The 23707-nt window shown below is 41.9% G+C and overlaps 1 protein-coding gene across 2 annotated transcripts in view; it reads right to left on the minus strand.

Moving 5' to 3' along the window:
• BLM (BLM RecQ like helicase) overlaps positions 1-23707 on the minus strand; it is a 78303-nt gene that overhangs the window by 3865 nt on the left and 50731 nt on the right. For both annotated transcript variants that reach the window (XM_079764248.1, XM_079764249.1), the window contains exons 15-21: positions 18972-19167; positions 18137-18327; positions 13806-13953; positions 7510-7709; positions 6848-7040; positions 4016-4138; positions 1353-1554 (exon numbers count right to left, since the gene is read on the minus strand). In XM_079764248.1, the coding sequence (XP_079620374.1) occupies positions 1353-1554; positions 4016-4138; positions 6848-7040; positions 7510-7709; positions 13806-13953; positions 18137-18327; positions 18972-19167 (1253 nt within the window). The remainder of the gene's footprint in view (positions 1-1352; positions 1555-4015; positions 4139-6847; positions 7041-7509; positions 7710-13805; positions 13954-18136; positions 18328-18971; positions 19168-23707) is intronic.

The raw sequence follows: 23707 nt of genomic DNA on the forward strand, positions 1-23707 counted from the left end.
CTTCCAGAAATTTACCGAGGACTTCTTTCCCTTTTCTGCAAGCATCTCTGTGACAACATGCAGTTATGTGGGAGGCGGCCATCCAGGCTGATGGGATGGTCGCGATCCTGCCAGACCTTACTTTCCTGGTGAGGACAGTGTCCTTGCAGAAGACAGGGAGGGGCTGTGTGAAGCAGTGCAATTATGAAGAAATCCGAACGCCGCCCAGATCATCACCCAGCACCTGACAACACTACCTTTGTCCCCCCTTGGTGTGCTAACAGCGCCCACAGCAGATGAGTCCCCGCCCAGGGGGCAGGCACATGTGGGAAAGGGAGGACGGAGGCCATTCGCGCCGTCTCTCGGAGCCTGGCTTGCCTGACCTTTTGGTTTTCCTGTTGTGGACTCTTCCCTGCTGCCCTGCAGACTGGGAGGCCGGCTTTCCCAGGTATGGATGGATGGCAGGGAGTGTGCAGGGCCTCCAGGTGGAGGCCCGTAGATTCTGCGGCAATATAATATAGCAGTAGAGCAAGTACTGATAGAATCATAAAAGTAAGGAGGAAACAGAGGTTTCTGTTTATTCAGCTGGTATATGATTTATACTATTTTAGGTGGAAAAGACTCTTAAGAAGAGCAATTATAAATTTTTTTTTTTCTAAGTTCGAGTCAAAATTGGAGTTTTTGCAAACTAGAAAATTTTAGTGATAATCGACTTAGGAGTAGATTATTTTTATTTATTTATTTAAAAAAAATTTTTTTTAAATATATTTTATTGATTTTTTACAGAGAGGAAGGGAGAGGAAGAGGGATAGTTAGAAACATTGATGAGAGAGAAACACTGATTCAGCTGCCCCCTGCACACTCCCCACTGGGGATGTGCCCGCAACCAAGGTACATGCCCTTGACCGGAATCGAACCTGGGACCCCTCAGTCCGCAGGCCGACGCTCTATCCACTGAGCCAAACCAGTTTCAGCAGGAGTAGATTATTTTAAAAACTAAAGCAGCCCAGCCGGCACGGCTCAGTGGTTAAGTGTTGACCTATGAACCAGGAGGTTGCGATTGGATTCCCAGTCAGGGCACATACCCCGGTTGTGGGCTTGATCCCCAGTGGGGGGCGTGCAGGAGGCAGCTGATCCATGATTCTTTCACATCATTGATGTTTCTATATCTCTCTCCCTCTCCCTTCCTCTCTGAAATCAATAAAAATATGTTAAAAAATAAAGAAAGAAAATGAAAGCTAAAGCAAATGTTGGATCAAGCGACATTTAATAATGGCTTATTTTACTAAATGCTTCAAAGGACACCAAAGCAGCTGCACTTTTGTACCTTCCTCCCTTACACCCTGGGTTGCAGAACGTGTTGCAGAACTTACCCTCTTGCCTTGAAATCACCAAAACCAGTTTTTCTCCTTTTAGACCTTTGGCAGGCTGGCATCCTTTTCCTCTTTCTTTCATTTTTGGTTTGATTTGCAAAGTAATGAGAAGATATCGGTGTTTCCTCATCGCACTCCTCCGAGCCATTTCTAGCAGTGCTTCTGCTGCTGGATGGGCTCACTGGTGGGGAGCTGTCCTCAACTGCAAGTGGACAACGCAGACATTTACCGCTGACGCCTGCTGGGCCCAGTGTCATTCGTCACAATACACACAGTTCAGCTGACACCTACCTGCGTTCCTAGTGTCTTCTTGCCACATGGGTTTGACAATTCCGCAGGAACTGAACATTTCTTTTTCTTTAATTTTACAAAGCCCCAAAGTGCTCAATGGCAATTTATTTTTTTTAAAGGCAGAGGATAAGAATTCATTTAAAAAAAATCTGTGAGCCTGGCCAGCGTGGCTCAGTGGTTGAGCATCAACCTATGAACCAGGAGGTCACTGTTCGATTCCCACTCGGGGCATATGCCTGGGTTGCAAGCTTGATCCCTAGTGTGGGGCGTGCAGGAGGCAGCTGATCAATGATCATCTCTCATCATTGATGTTTCTCTCTCTCTCTCCCCCTTTCCTTTCCTCTTTGAAATCAATAAAAATATATATTTTAAAAAAAAACTGTGATACTTTTTAACTCAACTAGAGACCTCCGGTTTAGCGCCTACTCTGTGTGTATGACCTACACCTGTTACTATTTGGGCAGCTAATCCTGTTAAGCTCTTTTAAAAGTATGATGTGCTATATAAAAGATAAATCTTATTTATCAACTTACATATGCTGAAAATATAACCCAATATAAGAGAAACATAAACTATGCTCTGTACCTCACTTCTGAACAACAGTTACTTAGTGAGTGAGTGTCAGAAACTTCCAGGCCATATTTTATTCTTCAAAGACAAAAACACCTCTTTGTTTTTGGGAACATTTCACACACCATGCAGGAAATGGGTCTGTATGGAAGCACACAGAGAAATGGTAACTTCCACAGGTATTGGCACCCCAACACACGGAAAGAACATGAAACCTCCGCAGATAAATTCATTCCTCCATTTTCTGAGGAAGGTATTTCCTGGCTGGTTTGGCTGGTTCACCCTCAGGCTACCTCGCTGCCCGGTAAAAAGGACAGGTCGGGCCTTGTCCCTCCAACACTGGTTCCCACAGAAAGGCCCTGTAGCTGGGGCCAAGAGCGCTGTCAGCCCAGCTGTGGGACTTGGGGGCTATGAAAGGCCTCACCCATTTCCACCTGTAAAATGGGTGTTGTGAGGACTGAGGGATACAAAACAGACAAAGCTCTTGGCACAGTGCCCGTCCCTCCATAGTGGCAGCAATTCTCACCAGGCTGGCTGCTTCCACAGAGCAGCCCTGTCTCACGTGGGAAAAACCCTTCCAAACAAGTTACTATAGTAAACAAGCATGAAGTTCCCTCCAAGGGACTGCCCCTATTGTCAAAGCAAGGCCTTTAATGGGGTACTGACGATACTGAGGAATGTATGAAACCCTTCTTCTGCAGCATTTTTTTTAATGAATAAAAAACAATTAGGAACAGACAGAACTTGAAACACATGCTCACTCATTTCTCAGCCTGTTTACTATTTCCATCAGCCTGGAAAAGAAACCCCTACCGAGATCCCTTACAGAAACAGGAAAAACATTGCACTTGGCCTGCCTGCTGTGTCCTGTCACATGGCAGTCTGTTAGAGGAGGCCATAAGACTTCTGCATGTGCCCTGTCTCCTACATCTTCCTTTGCTCTCCGTTTCCTCTTAGCCAGTGCCTTCTATAGCTCAGTAGTGATGGGGTTCGTCATGAGAGATGCTTCGTGACAGGCCTAATGTAACCTTTGGGAACACCTGCTAATGAGGCACCGACTTGGACAGATTCTTTCACTAGCTAACAATAAGAAGATAATCTAGCACTACAATTCCATGGTCATTTTCCCAAAATATTTAAACTCCATTCTTCCATTTTACCTGTAGACATGCTTTTCAGATAACATATTCCCTCCTCAGATAAGGAAACTGCCGCACAAGGTTATTTGTGGCCTGCCAAGGAGCACAGAGCGAGATGGTGGCAGGCCTGGGAGCTGCACTAGCCCAGTGGTCGGCAAACTCATTAGTCCACAGAGCCAAATACCAACAGTACAACGATTGAAATTTCTTTGGACAGCCAGATTTTTTCAACTTAAACTTCTTCTAACGCCACTTCTTCAACATAGACTCGCCCAGGCCGTGGTATTTTGTGGAAGAGCCACACTCAAGGGGCCAAAGAGCCGCATGTGGCTCGTGAGCCGCGGTTTGCCGACCACGGTGACTAGCCCTAAGGCTCCCCCAGGTATTTGCCTGAACAGAACCAGCAACTTCTGGGCTCCAAGGTCCTCCTTTGGGTCCTGTAGCAGGTTTGGTAGCTGGCACCCCGCAGGGGGCCCAAGCACCTGTGTCCCGGAAGCGGTGCCTGGCACACCACTGAAGGGTGCCCTGAGCACTTGAGCGCCAGGGTGACAAGGTGTTGGAAGCATGAACAACCCAGAAACCACAGAGATTTAATCCAGTGAGATGCATCGCTTAACATTAAGTCAGGCTTTCAGAAAACACATATTTGGCTGTATACTGAACCTGGCAGTGTCCACTCGGAGTATTTCTGTAATACTGGAATCACTTCTGCACCGTATTTTTCCAGTTTATCTTCAGTAACACCATCAATTTGAAGCAAAACCTCAGGATCAGAAGATAACGATTCTGTGCGTGAACATAAAAGCAGGAATTTAAATTACCACCAAGAGAAAACCCACTGGGTTTGTGCTCATCCACCCATTCAGCACATGCTTGTTAAGTGCCAACCAAGGGCAGAGCACTGGGCACATGGGCCAATTTTCTGCAAGGCAGTTGGTGCCAACAGAGGCAGCAGACAGGCCCAGAGGGTAGCAGCCCATCATCCAATTCCAGAAGCAAAGGCGCGTTACGTCCGGGCTGAGAGGGAGGGAGAGCAAAGGACACGGGGTAACCGGGGTAACCGGTGAGGACCTGTGCGCTGTGCCTCAGAGTTTAAGCAGACTTTGCTATCTTCTCACATTCAGGTTATTTAGGGGAATGCCCACATTCATGTTTCCAGCTCTGACTTCTCCCCTGCACTCCAGACTTGTATATCCAACTCAAAAAGACCGTAACTGAATTCTTTTGTTTTAATAAGAATTAAAAAAAAAATATATATATATATATTTTTCCTCACGTGCCACAATATATATATTTATTGATTTCAGAGAGGAAGGGAGAGGGAGAGATAGAAACATCAATGATGAGAATCATTGATCAGCTGCCTCCTGCACGCCCCCTACTAGGGATCAAACCCTCAACCCGGGCATATGCCCTTGACCAGAATCGAACCCGGGACCCTTCAGTCCGCAAGCCAATGCTCTATCCACTGAGTCAAACCAGCCAGGGCCTGTAACTGAATTCTTACACGCCCCCAACCCAAACCCATTCTTCCTCCAGTCTTTCTGTCTGTGGGGTGAAGCAGGTAATCTGACTTTAACAAGTAGGCTGTTGAGTCCTCTGCACACAGATGCTACATCGGTCCCGTAGCCGGACAAGCCTGTCATTTTAAAGATCACTCTAGCTGCTGTATGGAAAATGGATTATAAGGGGAAGAGCAGAAACTAGGAGCCCGGTGGGAGCCACTGAGAAGGAAGCGAGGATGTCGCGAATTAGGGTGTAATAGTAGAGATGAAGAAGAGATGGATTTGGATGCCTTTGGGAGGCTGGTCTGTAGGAGTCATTGATGCACTGGCTATGGGGAGTGAGGGAGTAATAATTCCTACGTAGACTTCAGCAAAGGGTGGATTTCAAATCTTCGATTTTCACATCATTTCTATGTTTAGAGGAAGAGGAACAGACCTTTGGGACAGACTAGGAGGCTTATGGAGGGCGTTAGTGGGAGACGAAGTGGGAAAGGCAAGTAGAAATGCAGATCCTTGATAGACTTGGTACTTCATCTGGAGAGCTGTTGGCGTTTTAACAGAGGTTTTGAAAGATTAAAATGTACATCATGTTCATATCTGGAGGTAAGGAGACCAGTTAGAAAACTACACTAAAAGCCTAGGAACAAAAGACTGTATTTCATCAACTCTAAGACACTTATTCATGGTTTGACTTTCCTGAGGTCAAGGTTGGTCTTACAAGTGCTGCCGGCTGAATGGTGGCTGTGCTGCGGCGGCTGCTGCCTGTGCACGTGAGGACGTGGTCACAGCCATTAGCACTGCTGGCACGGCCACGGCGTGACTGCGGGGCCGGTTCCTCACGTGCCACAGAAAATGTCTACAAAACAACTAGGCTGTGATTCGACTGAAAAAGTGATTGTGGATGCAGAAAACCTCAGAAACGGAGGAACGGGGGATAAATTTGGCATTGATAAAGCCAATATCTCTTTCTGAGAAAATGACCACAAGTTCAGAGTTTCTTGCACACTACAACCAATGCTTCCCACAACTGAAAAAGATGCCTAAAGTGGATGAAGCGGTGTTACCTTTGTGCCACTGAGCATGTCAAGAAAACAAGACCACCAAACCAGAATGAGTGATGGGAAAATAGTGGAACACACTGAAAAAGGCTGCTGTCGCTAACATTCTCAATGACACACGGGAAAACAAAGATATGGAAAACGGACTCAAAAATAATTTGGAAGTCAGGCTTTGAATGTGAATTTTTACAACTACCTAAATCAACTCACTTTAATTTTATGCATTTTTCATGTACAAGCAGAATAAGTCAAAATAATTTTCAACAAAAGCACTGTGTTACAGTTTAATTAGCAGAATTTTTTCTTTCTCAAGTTCATAAAATAGCAGGGTCTTAAAGTAGATGGCATCTTAGAGTTGATGAAGTACTATAATGGCCTATGGTGCTGGGAATGGGAATGGAGAAGAGAGAAGGTGATGATGATGGGACTTCAGGAAGGTAATGTACAGTACTAGTTAGTCACTGACGTAACACCTTATTTTCCAAGGACTTTACTATTAGAATTCTGGTGGAGCTATCTGAAGCTTTGGCAATAACTCAGGGCATTTATTAACTGAAGACACAGAAGAGTGCTTGATCCGGATTCAAAGAAGCATAACACATCATCTCTTTTCATAAGGAACTTAGCTCCTCATTGCAAAGACATCGTTATAATAACATAGCTAAATTTCATAAAGGCAGGCACAAATGGACACATAATCATAAGGAACATCTGGTATTAGAGACTGCAATTATCCATATTCTAACATCCAGCATTGGAAGAAAGTATCTCAAGAATAAGTTTAAATGGCTTCTCTGAGCTTTCAATTTAGAGATTAAATAAGAATAATACAAAAGCCTGAGATACATTTATGCACTTAGCAAGTTCCTTAGCAAGACTAACCTTGGGCTTATTAATTGATGCCACGGAACAGAAGGCTCAGACACACCTACCTGCAAGCTTCTTGAGAGTGACAGTGTTGAAGATATTAAAGTAATGGACACCAAAAACTTTCCCGAGAGATTTGCACACTTCTGTAAGTTCTCCAAGACATTTCTTAACAACCTCTTCCCTCTGGGAAACCTTCGTCACTAAGGCTTTTTGTTTTTTTATACGGCTGGAATTTTCCGTCTCCATAAAGTCAACCTTTGAGTGAGAGGGGAGAGAGAGAGAGAAATCATAGGAGTGTGTGTGTGTGCGCACACACTTGCATCAACATAGGGGTTTTATTTAATGCCTCATTGCATTTTGGGGGGGATACTTCTTTTATGCCAAGTGGATAGTAAGCCCTTTGGGAACAGGGGCTGTGCATTCTCCATCTTTGTATCCCCAGTGCCTAGCACAGAACTACTTCTTGACAAATGTTAGTTTAGTAAATACGTGGTGATTTAGTGATCTGATAACCCATTAAGTGCACTTTGATAGTTATTGCATTACTTGGGTTCCATTTTAAGATCTCTTTGCAAATTAAGAGGAACATAATATGTTCATACAAGATAGTAGAAATAAATTCAGTACCCATAAGCTTTGGAAAAGAGAGTTTAATTTGCAGGAATATGTTTTTGTCTACTCACTGTGAAATAATAAAATGAAATCAACATTTAAAATGCTGTACCTTTAAATGCCCATTTAGTAAAGCTTGCGCTTTAGTTCCGAGCATCACGTAGGCAATGGGTTGGTCATTGGCATTGATAAATAAGTCTTCATCCAAGATCTTGTCGAGTATCAGCTTTTTAAAAAGTCTTTCAGCATTGTGTCGTGAATATGTAGATCCCTTTCCAAATATCCCCGACTGAATTTTTGCACTCTTACTCCCTGGTGAGAAGGGAAAAAAAGTTAGATTAGTAAATGTAGGCACATCATAATGCTCTAATAGAGGTGATTTGTGGGCAGGTCTGGATAAATGGAATAAAATACATCATTACCATGACAAAATATAAATTATTAAAAATTACTTTAAAATAAAAAATAAGAAAATGCTTTCATATTATTATATAAAAATGTTAAATTATATGTACAATGTGATAAATATGTGATTGTGAGCAAACACATTAAAATATTAGCAGATTTTTCTGGAGTTATTTGTATTTTTTCAGTTTTCTACATATTACAATGTAGTGATCATGTATAACTCTTATAATAAGTTATTTTATCTGCAATTCTTTGTTCCCCTGAAAAAGGTCCAAACTAGGAGAAGGCAAGAATCCTGAAAGGGAAGACTTAGCACTGAAGCTGCTTTTGTCCTGAGGAAGGAGCCGGTCCAGAGGAAAAAGCTGAGAAACTGAGCAAAATCCAAGCTATTGATTTTTTTAAAATGAAGGAACCTCTTAATTGTTTACATATTTAATTAATGTGATACCTGGGAAAAAGACTATAGTACAGAAGGGTTTATAATTAAAAGCAACATTCCTCTGCCCCACCCTCCCCTCCCGTCTCACTTCCCTTCTCTAAGGCATTCACTTTCTAAACAGCTTTTGTTTTCAGCTCTTGTGGTTACCTCCTCCGGAACCCTAACCCTTGCTGTCATTCCTCTAGCCCAGGGGTGGGGAACATCTGGCCTGCTCCGTATAAGGCACACAGAGTCATTTGGTCTGGCCCTGCCAAGGCATTAGGGTGAGTTAATTAAATGTTTGCCTAAATAGAGCAGGCTAATTTTTAAGCTGATAATTTTGAATGGCCCTCAAATGATGTTATAAATATCCAAATGGCCTTTGGCAGAAAAAGGGTCCCCCCACCCCTGCTCTAGCCAGTCACCACCTGACATTTACCTAATGAACGCCCAACTATGAAAGAGAGGCTTCAGCCAAAACTGGTTTGGCTCAGTGGATAGAGTGTCTGTCTGCGGACTGGAAGGTCCCAGGTTCGATTCCGGTCAAGGGCATGTACCTTGGTTGCAGGCACATCCCCAGTGGGGAGTGTGCAGGGGGCAACTGTCTCTCTCTCATCGATGTTTCTAGCTCTCTATCCCTCTCCCTTCCTCTCTGTGAAAAATCAATAAAATATATTTAAAAAAAAAAAAAAAAGAGAGAGAGGCTTCATCTCATTTATGCCACCCCCTTCACTTTATCTTGCCCCAAATTTTGCTATAATACTGGTTCACCTATTCAATATTTCTGTAACTTTAGATAGAACTTTTGACCACTCTCTCCCCTCTATGTAAATTAGCATCTCAAACCTTCTGTGTACTCTTCTTTTATTTTTATTTATTTATGTACTTTACTTTTATATCAAGATGAACATATACATCCTGTCCTGTTCTCTAACCATATTTAAGTCTATATGTTGATGCCAAGTGTTGTAGCTAATCAACAGTTAATAAGTTTCCTTCTCCACTTGGAATGCTGTGACTCTTGTGCAATCCTAAGGAGGATGTTTACCGCATTCAGGCAAATGGATTATTTTTTTTGGTAGATTTTATCAATTACTCAAAATCATGTGACAATTTCCTTTGTTTTACATATAACCTTAGCTCTCCTGTATAATCTTTCCCCTGGAGTTTCTAAGCCCCTTTCTCCCTTTTTGGTTAGGAAGTAACATTTGTGTTCTTCACTGCCATCAATAAAATATTGCATTTCTACCCTGGCCAGTGCTGCTAAGTGGTTAGAGTGTTGGCCCCGCACACCAAAAGGTATCGGGGCCAAGGGTGTGTACCAGGATTGCAGGTTCGATCGCTGGCCCCGGTTGGGCACATGTAGGAGGCAACCAGTTGATGTGTCTCTTTCACATTGATGTTTCTCTCTTTCTTTCTCACCCTCTGCCACCTAGGCTCTCCACCCCTCTCTTAAAAAAACACAACAACACACACACAAAAAAACAGAGTCCTAGCTGGTTTGGCTCAGTGGATAGAGTATCAGCATGTAGGCTGAAGTGTCCCAGGTTCGATTCCAGTCAAGGGCACATGCCCAGGTTGTGGGCTCCATCCCCAGTGGGGGATGTGCAGGAGGCAGCCAATCAATGATTCTCTCTCATCATTGATGCTTCTCTCTCCCTCTCCCTTCCTCTCTGAAATAAATAAAAACATATTTAAAAAATAAATAAATATCCTCAGGTGAAGATTAAAATAAATGAATGAATATATTTTAAAAAGCCAAGCCAGTGTGGTTCAGTGGTTGAGCACTGTTCTATGAACTAGAAGGTCAAAGCTCAATTCCTGGTCAGGGCATTGCCCAGATTGCAGGCTCCATCCCCAGTAGTGGGAAGGCAGGAGGCAGCTGATCAAATGATTCTCATCATTTATGTTTCTATCTCTCTTTACATCTGAAGTCAATAAAAATATATTTTAAAAAATATTTAATTTCTTATTCTTTATACTAGAGACCCAATGCACAAAATTCATGCACGGGTGTGTGTGTGTGTGTGTTTGTGTGTGTGTGTGTCCCTCAGCCCAGCCTGTACCGTCTCCGATCTGGGATCCCTCTCACAATCCAGGACTGCTGGCTCCCAACTGCTCACCTGCCTACCTGCCTGATTGTCCCTAACTGCTTCTGCCCGCCAGCCTGATCACCCCCTAACCACTCCCTTGCCAGCCTGATTGACGCCTAACTGCTCCCTTGCCAGCCCAATCACCCCTAACTGCCCTCCCCTGCAGGCCTGGTCACTCCCAACTACCCTCCCCTGCAGGCCCGGTCACCCCTAACTGCCCTCCCTTGCCAGCCTGGTTGCCCCTAACTGCCCTCCCCTGCAGGCCTGGTCCCCCCCAACTGCCCTCCCCTGCTGGCCTGATCGCCCACAACTACCCTCCCCTGCCGGCCATCTTGTGTCCACACGGGGTGGCCATATTGTGTTGGAGTGACGGTCAATTTGCATATTACCCCTTTATTAGATAGGATTATTTGGGACCGATTTTTCTTGACCTTGTTACAATGGGCACAAACTGCTTACTGGATGTGCTGCATAGCTGTGTTTCTGGGATTTCTTCTCACCGGACCCTCAGTCAGTTCCTTTGTTTATGGTATCATATGATGTGCACTCACTTTCTTTGCCTTCTAGTCTCCAGAGTTGCTGATATTAATCTGATGCTAGTTTGGTTTTGGTTTCTGATTTTACTTACCAAAACTTTCAGGACCATCAATAAAGAGGTCCAGAATAAGCCACTGTGACATAAAAATTATTGAGCAGAAGAAATCTCAAGCACAGACCCCCCCAAGGAATTCAATCAACTGTCATAAATCCCCTCCCAGGGATGACTGATCTTATCATCGAAGATCCACATCTAAACAGACACTGTCACAAAAAACGATATCTTCCTCCCATCTGTTCTCCTAAGAGCCTATTTACCTTTCCAAAAAAATCTTCTCTTTTCCTTAAGTGGTCTTTCTCCCCCTCCCCTTCCCTTCAGGTGGTATTTAAGCCCCAAAGCCTAACCAACCCTTAAGAGTTACATTTTTTTCCGTGAACTCCCTTATACACATGATTAAATCTGTCTTTTGACAGTTTAATTTGCAGGCCCCCTCCACTACTAAACCTAACAGGGTAGAGAAAATTTTTCCTCTCTAATATTTCTTTACTCTTGGTATCCTTTTTTATTTTTCTTACTCTTGGTATTCTTTTTTCATTCTTTTTACTTTTGTTTTTCTTTTCTTTTTTTTTCTTTCTTATTCTTGGTATTACATCTCATAAAGCATTTGATTTGGCAATCAGTGGGCATTTTAATCTGAAGGCCTTTTCCTTTTCCGCTCTGAGAAATTTCCTTTATCATTGGTTTAATAATTCCCTCTATTTCCTATTTCAAAAATTTTGACAGATTTCATATCTCCTAAGAATAGATCTATATTTTTTCCATTTATTTTTTTGCTCAGGTCTTAGAAGATTTTCTAGACTTCGTCTTCCAACCTTTCCACTAAATTTACTCTGTCAACCATTTTAAAAATTTTATAGTGCTTTCTCAGTCGTTTTTTTCTTTTCCAAAACATTCTATTATTATTGAAGTCTTTGTCAAGATACTAATTAAGAGTGTCCTCTCCTTTCTCCCCAAAGCTATTGCCTACTTACTTAGCTATCTCTGTCCCCAGGGTCAAATACTCTATTTGGTCTTTCTCTTGATTGTCCATTTATACTTAATCTTCAGGACCAGGTTAAACTATTTAGTGGACTTCCTCTGTTATTTTATATCTAGGTCTATGCCCCCCCCCCCAAATTCCTTCCCTGAATGGGGATATTCAGTCATTAGGTTTGCTTTAGAATAAGTAGGTAGGACCAGACTTTAGGTGGGTTGGGTGCCCCACCCACCATGCTAACTCAGCTTTCTTCTTTCTTTCTTTCTTTCTTTCTTTTTCTTTCTTTCTTTCTTTCTTTCTTTCTTTCTTTCTTTCTTTCTTTCTTTCTTTCTTTCTTTCTTTCCCTCTCTCTCCTTCCTTCCTTCCTTCCTTCCTTCCTTCCTTCCTTCCTTCCTTCCTTCCTTCCTTCCTTCCTTCCTCTCTCTTCTTTTCCTTCCCTCACCCCTCCCTTCCTTCCTTTTCTTCCTTTCTTTCTCTCTCCCTCTCTCTTTATTTCTTCCTTAAATTATTTTTAAAAAATATATTTTTACTGATTTCAGAGAGGGAGGAAGAGAGAGAGATCGAAACATCAATGATGAGAATCATTGATCGGCTGCCTCCTGCATGCCCCCAACTGGGGATCGAGCTCGCAACCCAGGCATGTGCCCTTGACCAGAATCGAACCTGGGACCCCCTCAGTCCACAGGCCCAGGCTCCATCCACACAACCAAACCGACTAGAGCTCAGCCGCCTTTCTAGTCCTCAGGCAGTTCATTTATTTTTATTTTAGAATCAGGCTGGTATTTGATGCAGTTCTTTGGTGGGCAGACTCTTTTTAACTGCCCCCTCCTATTTTTCCTATTTTGGGCTCCCCTGATTTCACTCCCAGTCCCTGGGTCCAGACTTCAGGCCTGAGGCCTACTGATAAGGGATTTTGCCTGGTTGATAGTTCCTCCCTTGCTTTAACTCTCTCCTACAATTAATTTACCATCGTGGTTTATTTCGCTTCATTCCATTTGTCAATATGCTTCCATCCATTTCCTCAATCTAATGATGGTCTCTCTCTGGTTCTCTATGCCATTGCAGATTTAATTCCTCAGTTTATTTCCTTACTATTATTTTAACAGAGCGTCAAGCAAAAAAAGAAGAAAGATACTTATGCTCAGGCTACCATCTTGAACTGAAAGTCAGCTAACGGGTAATTCTCTAAGCAAGTTATATTCCACTCAGACTAAACTGTATAAGCTTTATTTTATTTATTTTTTTGTATGAGAACTCCTTATCTTAGTGACTTATAAATTCTATAAAAATAATTAGCATAGCCCTGGCCATTGTGGCTGTTGGTTGAGCACTGTCCCATGCACTGAAAAGCCGGTTTGAATCCAGATTGTGGGCTCGATCCCCGGTCGGGGTTGCATGCAGGAGGTAGTGATCTATGTTTCTCTCTCACATCGATGTTTCTCTCTTTCTCCCTTCCTCTCTAAAACTCAATTTTAAAAACACACACCATAAAGTGTTTCTTTCTGGGAAAAAAAATCGGCATAATTCATAAAAACCGATTTTCTTTTGTTAGTCGAAAAAGGTTTTATCAGCCGAAACCGGTTTGGCTCAGTGGATAGAGCGTCGGCCTGCGGACTCAAGGGTCCCAGGTTCGATTCCGGTCAAGGGCATGTACCTTGGTTGCGGGCACATCCCCAGTAGGGGGCGTGCAAGAGGCAGCTGATCGATGTTTCTCTCTCATCGATGTTTCTAACTCTCTATCCCTCTCTCTTCCTCTCTGTAAAAAATCAATAAAATATATTTTAAAAAAAAAAAAAAAGAAAAGAAAAAGGTTTTATCCTGAAGCCCTTCACTTCTATAAGAAATTAGACAAGAGAATTCTTTAGATGTTCAACTTCAACTGATAAAACGCAAACTAAAAAAACAGATCACTTACCCAAGAAAATGTCAACCAGCATATTCATGGTAAATCTCCCACAAGGACCTACATGTTTTCTATTTCCCATTCCTTGAGATGAACTGTGTTCTTGGACAAATCTTACAATATTTTTCACATCGTCAGTCACATCTCGTGTCTTATAATCCTATGAATAAAAAGAGATTACCTTTTATAATTAAGATGAGACCTAGATTGCTAAGGTTTACTAACTAGTAGTGTCATAAATCAACCGTTTCCACACCAAAATCTAAGTAAGTTTCACATGTTCATTCTTTCCTAAGTTCTTCTATTAACCTTGTGTCTAGAACAATTAGCACTTTACTATATCTATTTTATTACTGCTTCGAAGACATACATCTTGTCTTTCAATGACCTGACAGTACTCTACAGGTAAGAATATTCTTAGAAAACAAAATACCCTTCATCACCCCTAGAACAGTGGTCTGTTATGTACTGGCTGGTGACTTCTGAGATGAAAAACGTGCAAATTTATGAGTTTCTAATCTCTTTTGGGTCTTTGGTGCCACAATCTCTCTTTTTTATTATCTCCTGTCAGTTCCCTTCCTCATATTCCCCTTGGCTGACTCCAAAAGCTGCCTATTTTCTAAAGCCTCCATTACCATACTCTCTCTCCGCTAGTTCTCCAAACTACCGTATTTTCCGCCGTATAAGACTACTGGGAGTATAAGATTTTCCTGGGTTAAAAAGTCATCTTATACGCCGGAAAATACGGTAGTCCAATATATCTAATCCAGTATATCTAATCCCATCAATATAGTCCAATATACCGTATTTTCCGGCGTATAAAATGACTTTTTAACCCAGGAAAATCTTATACGCCCAGCCGTCTTATATGCCAGAAAGTACGGTAGCAATCTAACCACCTGTGCATCCCCAAAGCTGGGTCCTGCTTCTGCTTCTGTGCCTCTGTACATGCAACTCCCCATCTTTTAATCCTTGTTCCTCTGCCACATTTCAACAACCTAAGGATCAACAGGATTCTCGTCTTCCACGAACATTTGGCAGTGATTTGGAGGCTCTATCTGGAATCATCGGGACAGAGTGCCTTGTCACTCTCTCCAACATCATTCCCGTCTTGCTTCTTGGTGACTAGGAAAGAGGCGATCCTCCCGCACCTTGGCCTTCAGCGTCCTGATCTCCTCTGCTCCGGTGAGCCTGTCCTCCACGTACGTCAGCAGCTCACTCCCGTGGTCACACCTCCTACCTTTCCAGCTCACATCATCTGGCATCCAACAATCCTCATCCTCAGATGTTCGCCTAACTCGGCTTGAATTCCACAGACCCGTGGTCGGCAAACTGCGGCTCGCGAGCCACATGCGGCTCTTTGGCCCCTTGAGTGTGGCTCTTCCACAAAATACCACGGCCTGGGAGAGTCTATTTTGAAGAAGTGGCGTTAGAAGAAGTTTAAGTTTAAAAAATTGGGCTCTCAAAGAAATTTCAATCGTTGTACTGTTGATATTTGGCTCTGTGGACTAATGAGTTTGCCGACCACTGCCATAGACCATCACTATCATACTACCTTTCATACACCCTCAACTCCTTTGCCCTTAGGCCACGTCATCACATTGCCTGACAGGACACATTAGATGATTATATGCAGCGCTCCACCATCCATGTCTGCACTTCTGTAGCTGAACTTGGCTGGAGAAACACTTACACTGACAACCATGTTGACTGTTGGCACTTTCAATACATGGCCACAAACCTCAACTGGACGCTTAACGCTGCCAGGTCATCTCCAGACATCCTTAGCCCATCACTCCTCCATTCTCTTAGAACCGTAGTCAGCAAACTCCAGTCCGTGAGCTATACGCCTGCTTTTGTAAATCAAATTTTACTGGAACACAGACATGGAAAACCAATGCATTTATTGCTTATGTCTGCTTTGGGCTAAAAATAGCAGAGTTGAGTAGTAGTTGTGACAGAGGCCGTGATTCTAAGGCCCAAAAGCTTAAAATATTTACTCTCAGGCCTTTTAAGATAAAGTTTACTGACCCCTGTCTTAGATGACTATTTTACTCTCTCCTTTCTGTTCAATCCTTTCTCTTATCCTGTCAGCTGACGACCTTGCTTCCTAATTGAGAAAACTGAAGTAACCAGGAAAGATTTCACCAACTTCCTCCACTACAGCTACTGTCAGCACCTGCTGCACATTTTCTCATCCTTCCGCCTGTTATTATAGGTGAACTACCCAAGCTCCCGTCTGAAGCCAATCTCTCTACTTCTACTCTAGATCCCATCCCCTGTGCCTACTCAAGGACATTGCTTCAGCAATTCTCCCCCATCCTTACATACCAAATTGTCATCCTCTGGAGGCAAATTCCTATCCGCACACAAATGTTTATTTCTCCTGTCTTTTCTTGACTCCACTTCCCCTGCCAGCTACTGTTTCATTTCTCTGTTCATCTTTCAAACAAAACTGGAAAGAGTCCCATATATTCACTGCCTCCAATTTTGCGCCACCCTACTGAAACTAGTCAAGTCACAGTCCCCATGGTTCCTGCAGGGCCAATGGTGAAGTCTAAAGTCCTAATCCAATGGTGAATTCTCAGTCCTAACTGTACTTGGCTTAGCAGCAGCATCTGATCACTACTTAAGCACTCCCTCCTCCCTGAAATACTTAGTTTCTTTGGTTTTCCTCTTATCTCACTTGTTCTTTCTTGGTCTTCTTTCCTAGTTCTGCTTCTCAATCTCTTAATGTCCCGGGACTCAATCTTTGGTTTTCTTCTCTTCTGTCTATAAACTTATATCCCTGAAGATTTCATCTGCTCTTATGTCTTTAAATAACATCTATAAGTTAAACACCCCCAAATTTATATGCATCACCAGCCTCTTCTCAGAATTTCTGAATCTAATGGACATATCGAACCCAATATACCCCAAACGGAATTCCTGATCCTTCCTGCCAGACTGCCTTATCCAAACATCTTCGCTGAGGATCACTCCATACTTTGAGTCACGCAGCTCTCCAGCTGCTGCTCTGGCCTGCCATGACCTCTTTCCTGACTCATAGCCCTGCTCACCACGTGGGCTCCTTTTTTATCCCTCAAACGCACAAGCCTGCCCCTACCTGAGGGCTGTTGTTCTTGGCTTCAGCCAGGAATGCCCACATCCAGAGAGCTGCTCAGCTAACTCTCTTCTTCAAAGTTTTGCTCAGACGTCATCTTTACAATAGGACTTCTCTGGGCCACCTTATCTAATACTGCATCCTGCATCCCATCCACTAGTCCTGACTCCTTATCATGCTGTGCATTTCACCACAGCCCTTACCCCTTAACATGTGCTTGTTATGTGTCTTGTTTGTACTCAGCCTCCTTCTGCTAGAATGTAAGATCCTCAAGGGCAGGGACCTTTATATTTTGTTCTGTGATGTATCCCAAACTCCTACAACAGCGCCTGTCACAGAGTAGGCACTCAACAAATATTTGTTGAATGAGTGCCCTGATTAGCAAGGTCTACAGAGTTGGGTGCGGTGGGCGGAGATGGCCATGAATCCAGATTGCACCCCAAGAGAGACTCAGTCACCTCTGCTCTGGCTAGTGCTGCATGTCTAGTTGTAACCGCTCTGATCACATATAGGTCTATCTCCCCTCCAGTCTATGAACGGGCCCCACCACGCTCTTTTGTGAATCCCCAGCAACTTACCCAGACATTGAAAGTAACATATCAAATGAGAAAATGCTCTGTAAACTGTAGACATTAAAACATAGCATTACCATAATAGGTACAATCAAGTACTTGAATTTGACAATCTCCCAAGGTTATTTTTAGGACAAATGATAGCAAACTCAACTAGAAGTTATTGCCACCATTCTTCATAGTTTTTTAAAAATCAATTTATAGAGTCATCTAATTGATCTGAATTCACACACACAGGACTCCAGTTATCACAACTCTTTTGAGAATGAGATCTTTAAATATAGAGTTGAATTGAAAATATTCTACCTGCTCATTTTGGATTTTTTGTATAACGATATTTCTAAAGTATCCTATAATTACTAGTGCACGTATATAATAACCCCAGTATTTTGGATAGGCCCAGTATATTTTTAAGGACTTCTAATTCTAAAGATATTCCATAGAATATTAAAATGTTTCCATTCCTAATTACTATGGGAAGGAAGCAATCTTTCCCTTGTTTAATTCCTTAGGGGCCACTATTTTCATCTAACTTTTTTTTTTTGGTAGCAAAGACAGTTTTATTGATTGAGAAGGCTCATCTCAAGAAGATGGGAAAAGTAATTCTTAAATCCATCTTTCAGCTAACTTTTCTATATCAAGAGGAGAAAAATGTTTTTCCATTTTACCTTTGTTTGACAGCAATTATCACAAGAAACTTCTGAGTGTTTCTTACAAAAATCAGGATTAAATCCAATTTCACCAAAGTAAGCCAAAAGCTGTATTCGCCTGCATTCTGTTATATTTTCACAGTAATGTACCATACTATACAAATTATTAAAGTGAGTCTCTCTTGTATGATGGTTTCCATCTTTTTCCACTAAAAGAAAGGAAGAACATAGCAAAAAAGACTTATTAGAGTAGAAAAACGAAAGAGAATATCACAGAAATAGTTATAATACATTCATGTTACTTTAAATATTAAATGAAATAATTGTTAATAGCATTATATATCAACATGACATTCTATGTTATAATTAATGGAATATTTATGGGCATCCCTTAAGATATTAGTTTTATAGGTATAAATGTAGATGGTCAGGAGTAGCTGAAAATATTTTGCAAATCTTCATTATTCTCAATGATGATTTGCATGATATACACATGATATTAAAAACTCCCATATTGAGCCGAAACCGGTTTGGCTCAGTGGATAGAGCGTCGGTCTGCGGACTGAAAGGTCCCAGGTTCGATTCCGGTCAAGGGCATGTACATTGGTTGTGGGCACATCCCCGGTAGGGGGTGTGCAAGAGGCAGCTGGTCGATGTTTCTCTCTCATCGATGTTTCTAGCTCTCTGTCCCTCTCCTTTCCTCTCTGTAAAAAGTCAATAAAGTATATTAAAAAAAAAAAACAACAAAAACCCCCAAATTGATATAAGCATTTCTATTTTTCTGTAACTAGACCAAAAGTACCACAATGCCACAAGTAGGGTACCACTATCACGAGACTGCAGGGGGACTTACTCAGTATAAGTCTCTTCAGTCTGGTCACATCATAATAGGTATAGAAAAGCAGGCAGTGAGATATTTCCCCGTCTCTTCCAGCTCGGCCAGATTCTTGATAGTAACCCTCCACGGATTTAGGGAGAGACGCGTGGATCACAAATCGCACGTCGGGTTTGTCAATCCCCATTCCAAATGCAATTGTCGCACAGATAACCTGATGTAAGAGCAAAAGCCTGTTAGCCTCATAACGCATTAAAACCGTCATTTTAATAACAGATGCTCCTAAAAGCTTTCTCTTCTATTTTGTTTTCAAATGTACTCTATACAACTATCTGGTATCTTAACTTGGTCCCATTATTTAGCACAACTAATAGGAGATTTCTATATTGGCAATTTGCAGTTTTATTAAGACCCGAGAAGGTCAAGAGACGCTCGGTGGGGCGGGCATTTTCTTGTGTGGCTTGGTATTGTCACCTGAGGGAGCCGGCATCAATAGCAGCCACCTCTCAACGTGCTGTCACTGGTTGATCTCTTATGTTTTTGATAAGGTGGTGTGAGTGCCGCGCACACTGCCAGGGTGTCCCGGCCAGTGATCAGAAACGTGCTGCTCAGCAGCTCAGGTGGTTCCCAGGGCTTGAGCGTCGAGGTCACTGCTGCTAGCTTCTCTGATGATTCACCTGTTCAGTGTATACCATCCGTTCTCCCAGTGACAGCAGCTGATCATACAGCGGCTTTTTTTATTCATCAGTGAGTTTCAGTCAAAACGTGAGGTTTTTATCAAAACTCATGTGAGTAAAAGTCTGAGTTGCTTATACCAGGAAAAAAAAAAGACTGGAGACCCTCGATCTTGGCCTATGCAAATTACTTAGTGGAAGCAAGGCGATAGTTAAATTTCAGGAGCTTGACAAATCAGTGTTTAGTAAAAAATCACCTTCAAGAATATCCATTTCCTTTGCAAATTTAAGGCCTATTTAATCCAGACAAAAATATTGTATCTCTAGGCAAAATTACATTATATAAATAAAGCTATTTTTAAAAAATTAATTGCTACTGCAAAAAACGGTATTTCAAAAGCAAATGAACTATCTGGCAGCCAGACTGAGGCTAATGACACGATCTCAGTAACCAGAGAAGGGAACTGCAACCTATGGAGCACGCGGATGGCAAATGGGGACAAGGACATCCATCAGTGCTGGGAACGGCAGCAGCCTGCAGTCTAGGTCCGTGGTCCATCTAAATTTATGGCACTTTGATCAAAGGCAAATATCCTTGGAAAGAGGAAGTGTACCGTAGCCTCTAGTGGTGGAGAGCAGGTAGAGAGACTTCAGAGCAAGATGTCCCAGCCCACAAGCCCACAGGGTGTGGTCCACAAGGTTCCAAGAACCCTGGTTGGGCGGATACATGACTCAAGGCCACAGATGACAGCCAACTCTTTCCGAAAGCCTTTACCTGGGAAACTGGCTTTGTTTAGTTGTTACTTCCTTCTTATTTCTGTAGTGCTTTTAAAACTTCAGGCTATAATCGTTTCTTTGTGAAGAAAAACAACCAAGTTTTATTCTAATTCACAAATCCAACAAGACAAAGGCTGTCCAGTTGGTTGTACCCTGACTGTAAGGATTAGCTCGTCTGAGAGTAGAAAACAATTAGATTAAAAAAGAATTTCAACCAATTTTTTAAAACCATATTTTTATCAAAGTGTTTTATATTTATTATATATACTAGAGGCCCGGTGCACAAAATTCGTGCACAGGGGGAGGGGGTTCCTCAGCTTAGACTGCATCCTCTCACAATCCAGGACCCCTCAGGGTATGTCTGACTACCGGTTTAGGCCCAGTCCCTGTGGGATCAGGCCCAAACTGGCAGACATCCCTCTTGCAATCTGGGACCGCTGACTCCTAACTGCTCGCCTGCCTGCCTGCCTGATCGCCCCTAACCCCTCTGCATGCCTGCCTGATTGTCCCTAACCACTTGCCTGCCTGCCTGATCACCCCTAACTGCCTCTGCCTCGGCCCCCGCCGTGTGGCTTCATCCGGAAGGACGTCCAGAAGGTCATTTGGCTGTCTGGTCTAATTAGCATATTACACTTTTATTATTATAGATATAAGCATGTATATTGTAGAATATTTACACTATGTATATATTTATTTATATTTTAAAAAAATATTTTATTGATTTTTTTACAGAGAGGAAGGGAGAGGGATAGTGAGAAACATCAATCAGCTGACTCCTGCACACCCCCTACTGGGGATGTGTCTGCAACCAAGGTACATGCCCTTGACCGGAATCGAACCTGGGTCCCTTCAGTCCACAGGCCGACACTCTATACACTGAGCCAAACCGGTTAGGGCCTATGTATATATTTTTAAATCCTCATCTGAGGACATTTTTTCCATTGATTTCTAGAGTGGAAGGGAGCGGGAAGCAGAGGGGGGAAGAAAGAGAGAGAGAGAGAACAAAAAACATCGATGTGAGAGAGTGTGCCTCCCTACTGGGGCTGGGAAACCTGCAACCAAGGCAAGTAATTACCCTTGACTAGGAATCGAACCCCTTTGCTCTGAGGGCCGACGCTCTAAACACTGAACCAAACCAAACTGGCCAGGGCTATATATAAAGATTTAAAGAAGTTTAAAAAAATCGGTTTGTTTTTTTTCTTGTCTATTTTTTTATTCAATCTTTGTTGCGGTTGAGATTACACACCGTTGAATTCTATTTTTCACTATCTTTCTCCATCATGAACATTTTCATTATATTGAAAAACTAGAGGCCCGTTGCAGGAAGATTCCTGCAAGGATAGGGCTTCCTCGGGCCTATTCCTGCAAGAATAGGGCTTCCTGTGGCTAGTCGGAGCGAAGCAGAGAAGGGAGTGAGGGTTTCGCTCCCATCTCCGCTGCCTCGCTCCCTCCCTTCTCCGCCGCTGCAGCGCTTGGCTTCCTTCTACGCTGTCTTCAGTCCTCGCTTCTTGCTGTCTTCAGTCTTTGCTTCTTCGCTCCGTGCCTGTGTATGCAAATTAACCACCATCTTTGTTGGGTTAATTTGCATACTTGCTCCTGATTGGCTGGTGGGCATAGCAGAGGGATGGTCAATTTGCATATTTCTCTTTTATTATTGTAGATTCTTCATAAACCATTTTTAATGGCATGAATGTAGTGCCATAAGGTTCCCAATCATTCTTTCAGGACATTTAGACTCTTTAGTAATAAAAAGTTATTAGGGTATTTATCATTAAAGATCACATTGATGTCAATTCCATGCTCAAAATTCAGATTTGAGGCTCTTGATAAGAGTCCACCATATTGTTTTCCAGAAAGGCTGTCATGAACATTGTAGGGACCTGCCTCTTCCAGCACTCTCCCCAAGTTAGTAAAAGTTTGTGCAAGAGGTGAAAATGACCTCTATTTTAAATGTGAATTCCTTTGAATATTAGCAAAGTTGCACTTTAAAGAAGCATTTGATTTAGCCTTTTAGTTTTTCCTATCCAATAGTCTCTTTTAAAAAAATATATATGTGTGTGTATATATACATATATTTTTTTAAATTGATTTCAGAGAGGCAGGGAGAAGGAGATAGAAACATCATTGATCAGTTGCATCCTGCACGCCCTCTACTAGGGATGGAGCTTACAACTTGGGCATGTGCCCTCGAACAGAATCGATCCCAGGACCCTTCAGTCCGCAGGCCAACGCTCTATCCAGGTGAGCCAAACCAGCTAGGGTTCCAATAGTCTCTTGATGGCCTATAGGGTAATTTATTAAGACTCATGTTTTTCTTATCAAATTTTTACAAGCTCTTCATTATGTTTTATTTGCTGAAAATATAATTCCTAGTTTGTTGTTGCTTATAATTTTATTGATATAGAAGCACTGAGCTCTTTAGGTATCATTTCTGTGATTACTTAGTTTTGGGCTATTTTTAAGCGTAGGTTCTCTTCTACTCAGAATTCATTTAAAAATACCAACATCTTTATTTACCTGCAATTAATTTTGATACAAGGATCCAAAATGATATCAGTAGAATAATCTTCCTTTCCTCATTAATTTTTAATGCATTCTTTATTATATACTAATTTTATATGTTTTCCGGTCTGTTTCTGGATTTGTTTTATTGATCTGTCTATAATGTTCTTATATAGCCAGTGTTTACGTGTTATTATTTTCTTGCCAAATTCTTTTAGTTATCTTCACTTGAATATTCTTCTAGGCAAACTTTAGAAAAAGTTTATCAAAGGAAAAAAAATATTAGAAATTTGATTAGTTAAATAAATAAATTGATTTGAGAAGATTGACATCTGTATTTCAGTGAAGATAAATCAGTGATCTATTTTCTGAACGTTTACATATGTGAAAATGCCTTCCTGTTGTTTTCAACATAAATGATATTGAGCTGGGTATGAAATTCTCTGGTCCCAGTCTTCCTACTTCTGATTCTAAAGAGTCTACTCCTGTTTTTTAAAATGTATTTAGTGAGACATTCTCAGGCATGTCTGTTTTCTGTTCTTTGTAGAGTAAATCTTGATGAATATAATTTTTTAGGTTTGTAAATCAAAGTGGTGAACTATATCGACATATAAGTTTTCCCCCAGTGATTTTTGTCTTTTAAATTTGATACATATTTACTTATAGTACATCTTAACTATCCTGATTTCTTCCTTGGGTACACTTATTATTTGTAAGCTAAACCTCTATTCCCTGTCACCAACAAGTATCATATTTTTTCTTTTCAATTTCCATCTGTTTTCTTTTTCTTTCACATTCTCA

This window comes from Cnephaeus nilssonii, assembly GCF_951640355.1.
Source record: "Cnephaeus nilssonii genome assembly, chromosome: 24".
Taxonomy (NCBI): domain Eukaryota; kingdom Metazoa; phylum Chordata; class Mammalia; order Chiroptera; family Vespertilionidae; genus Cnephaeus; species Cnephaeus nilssonii.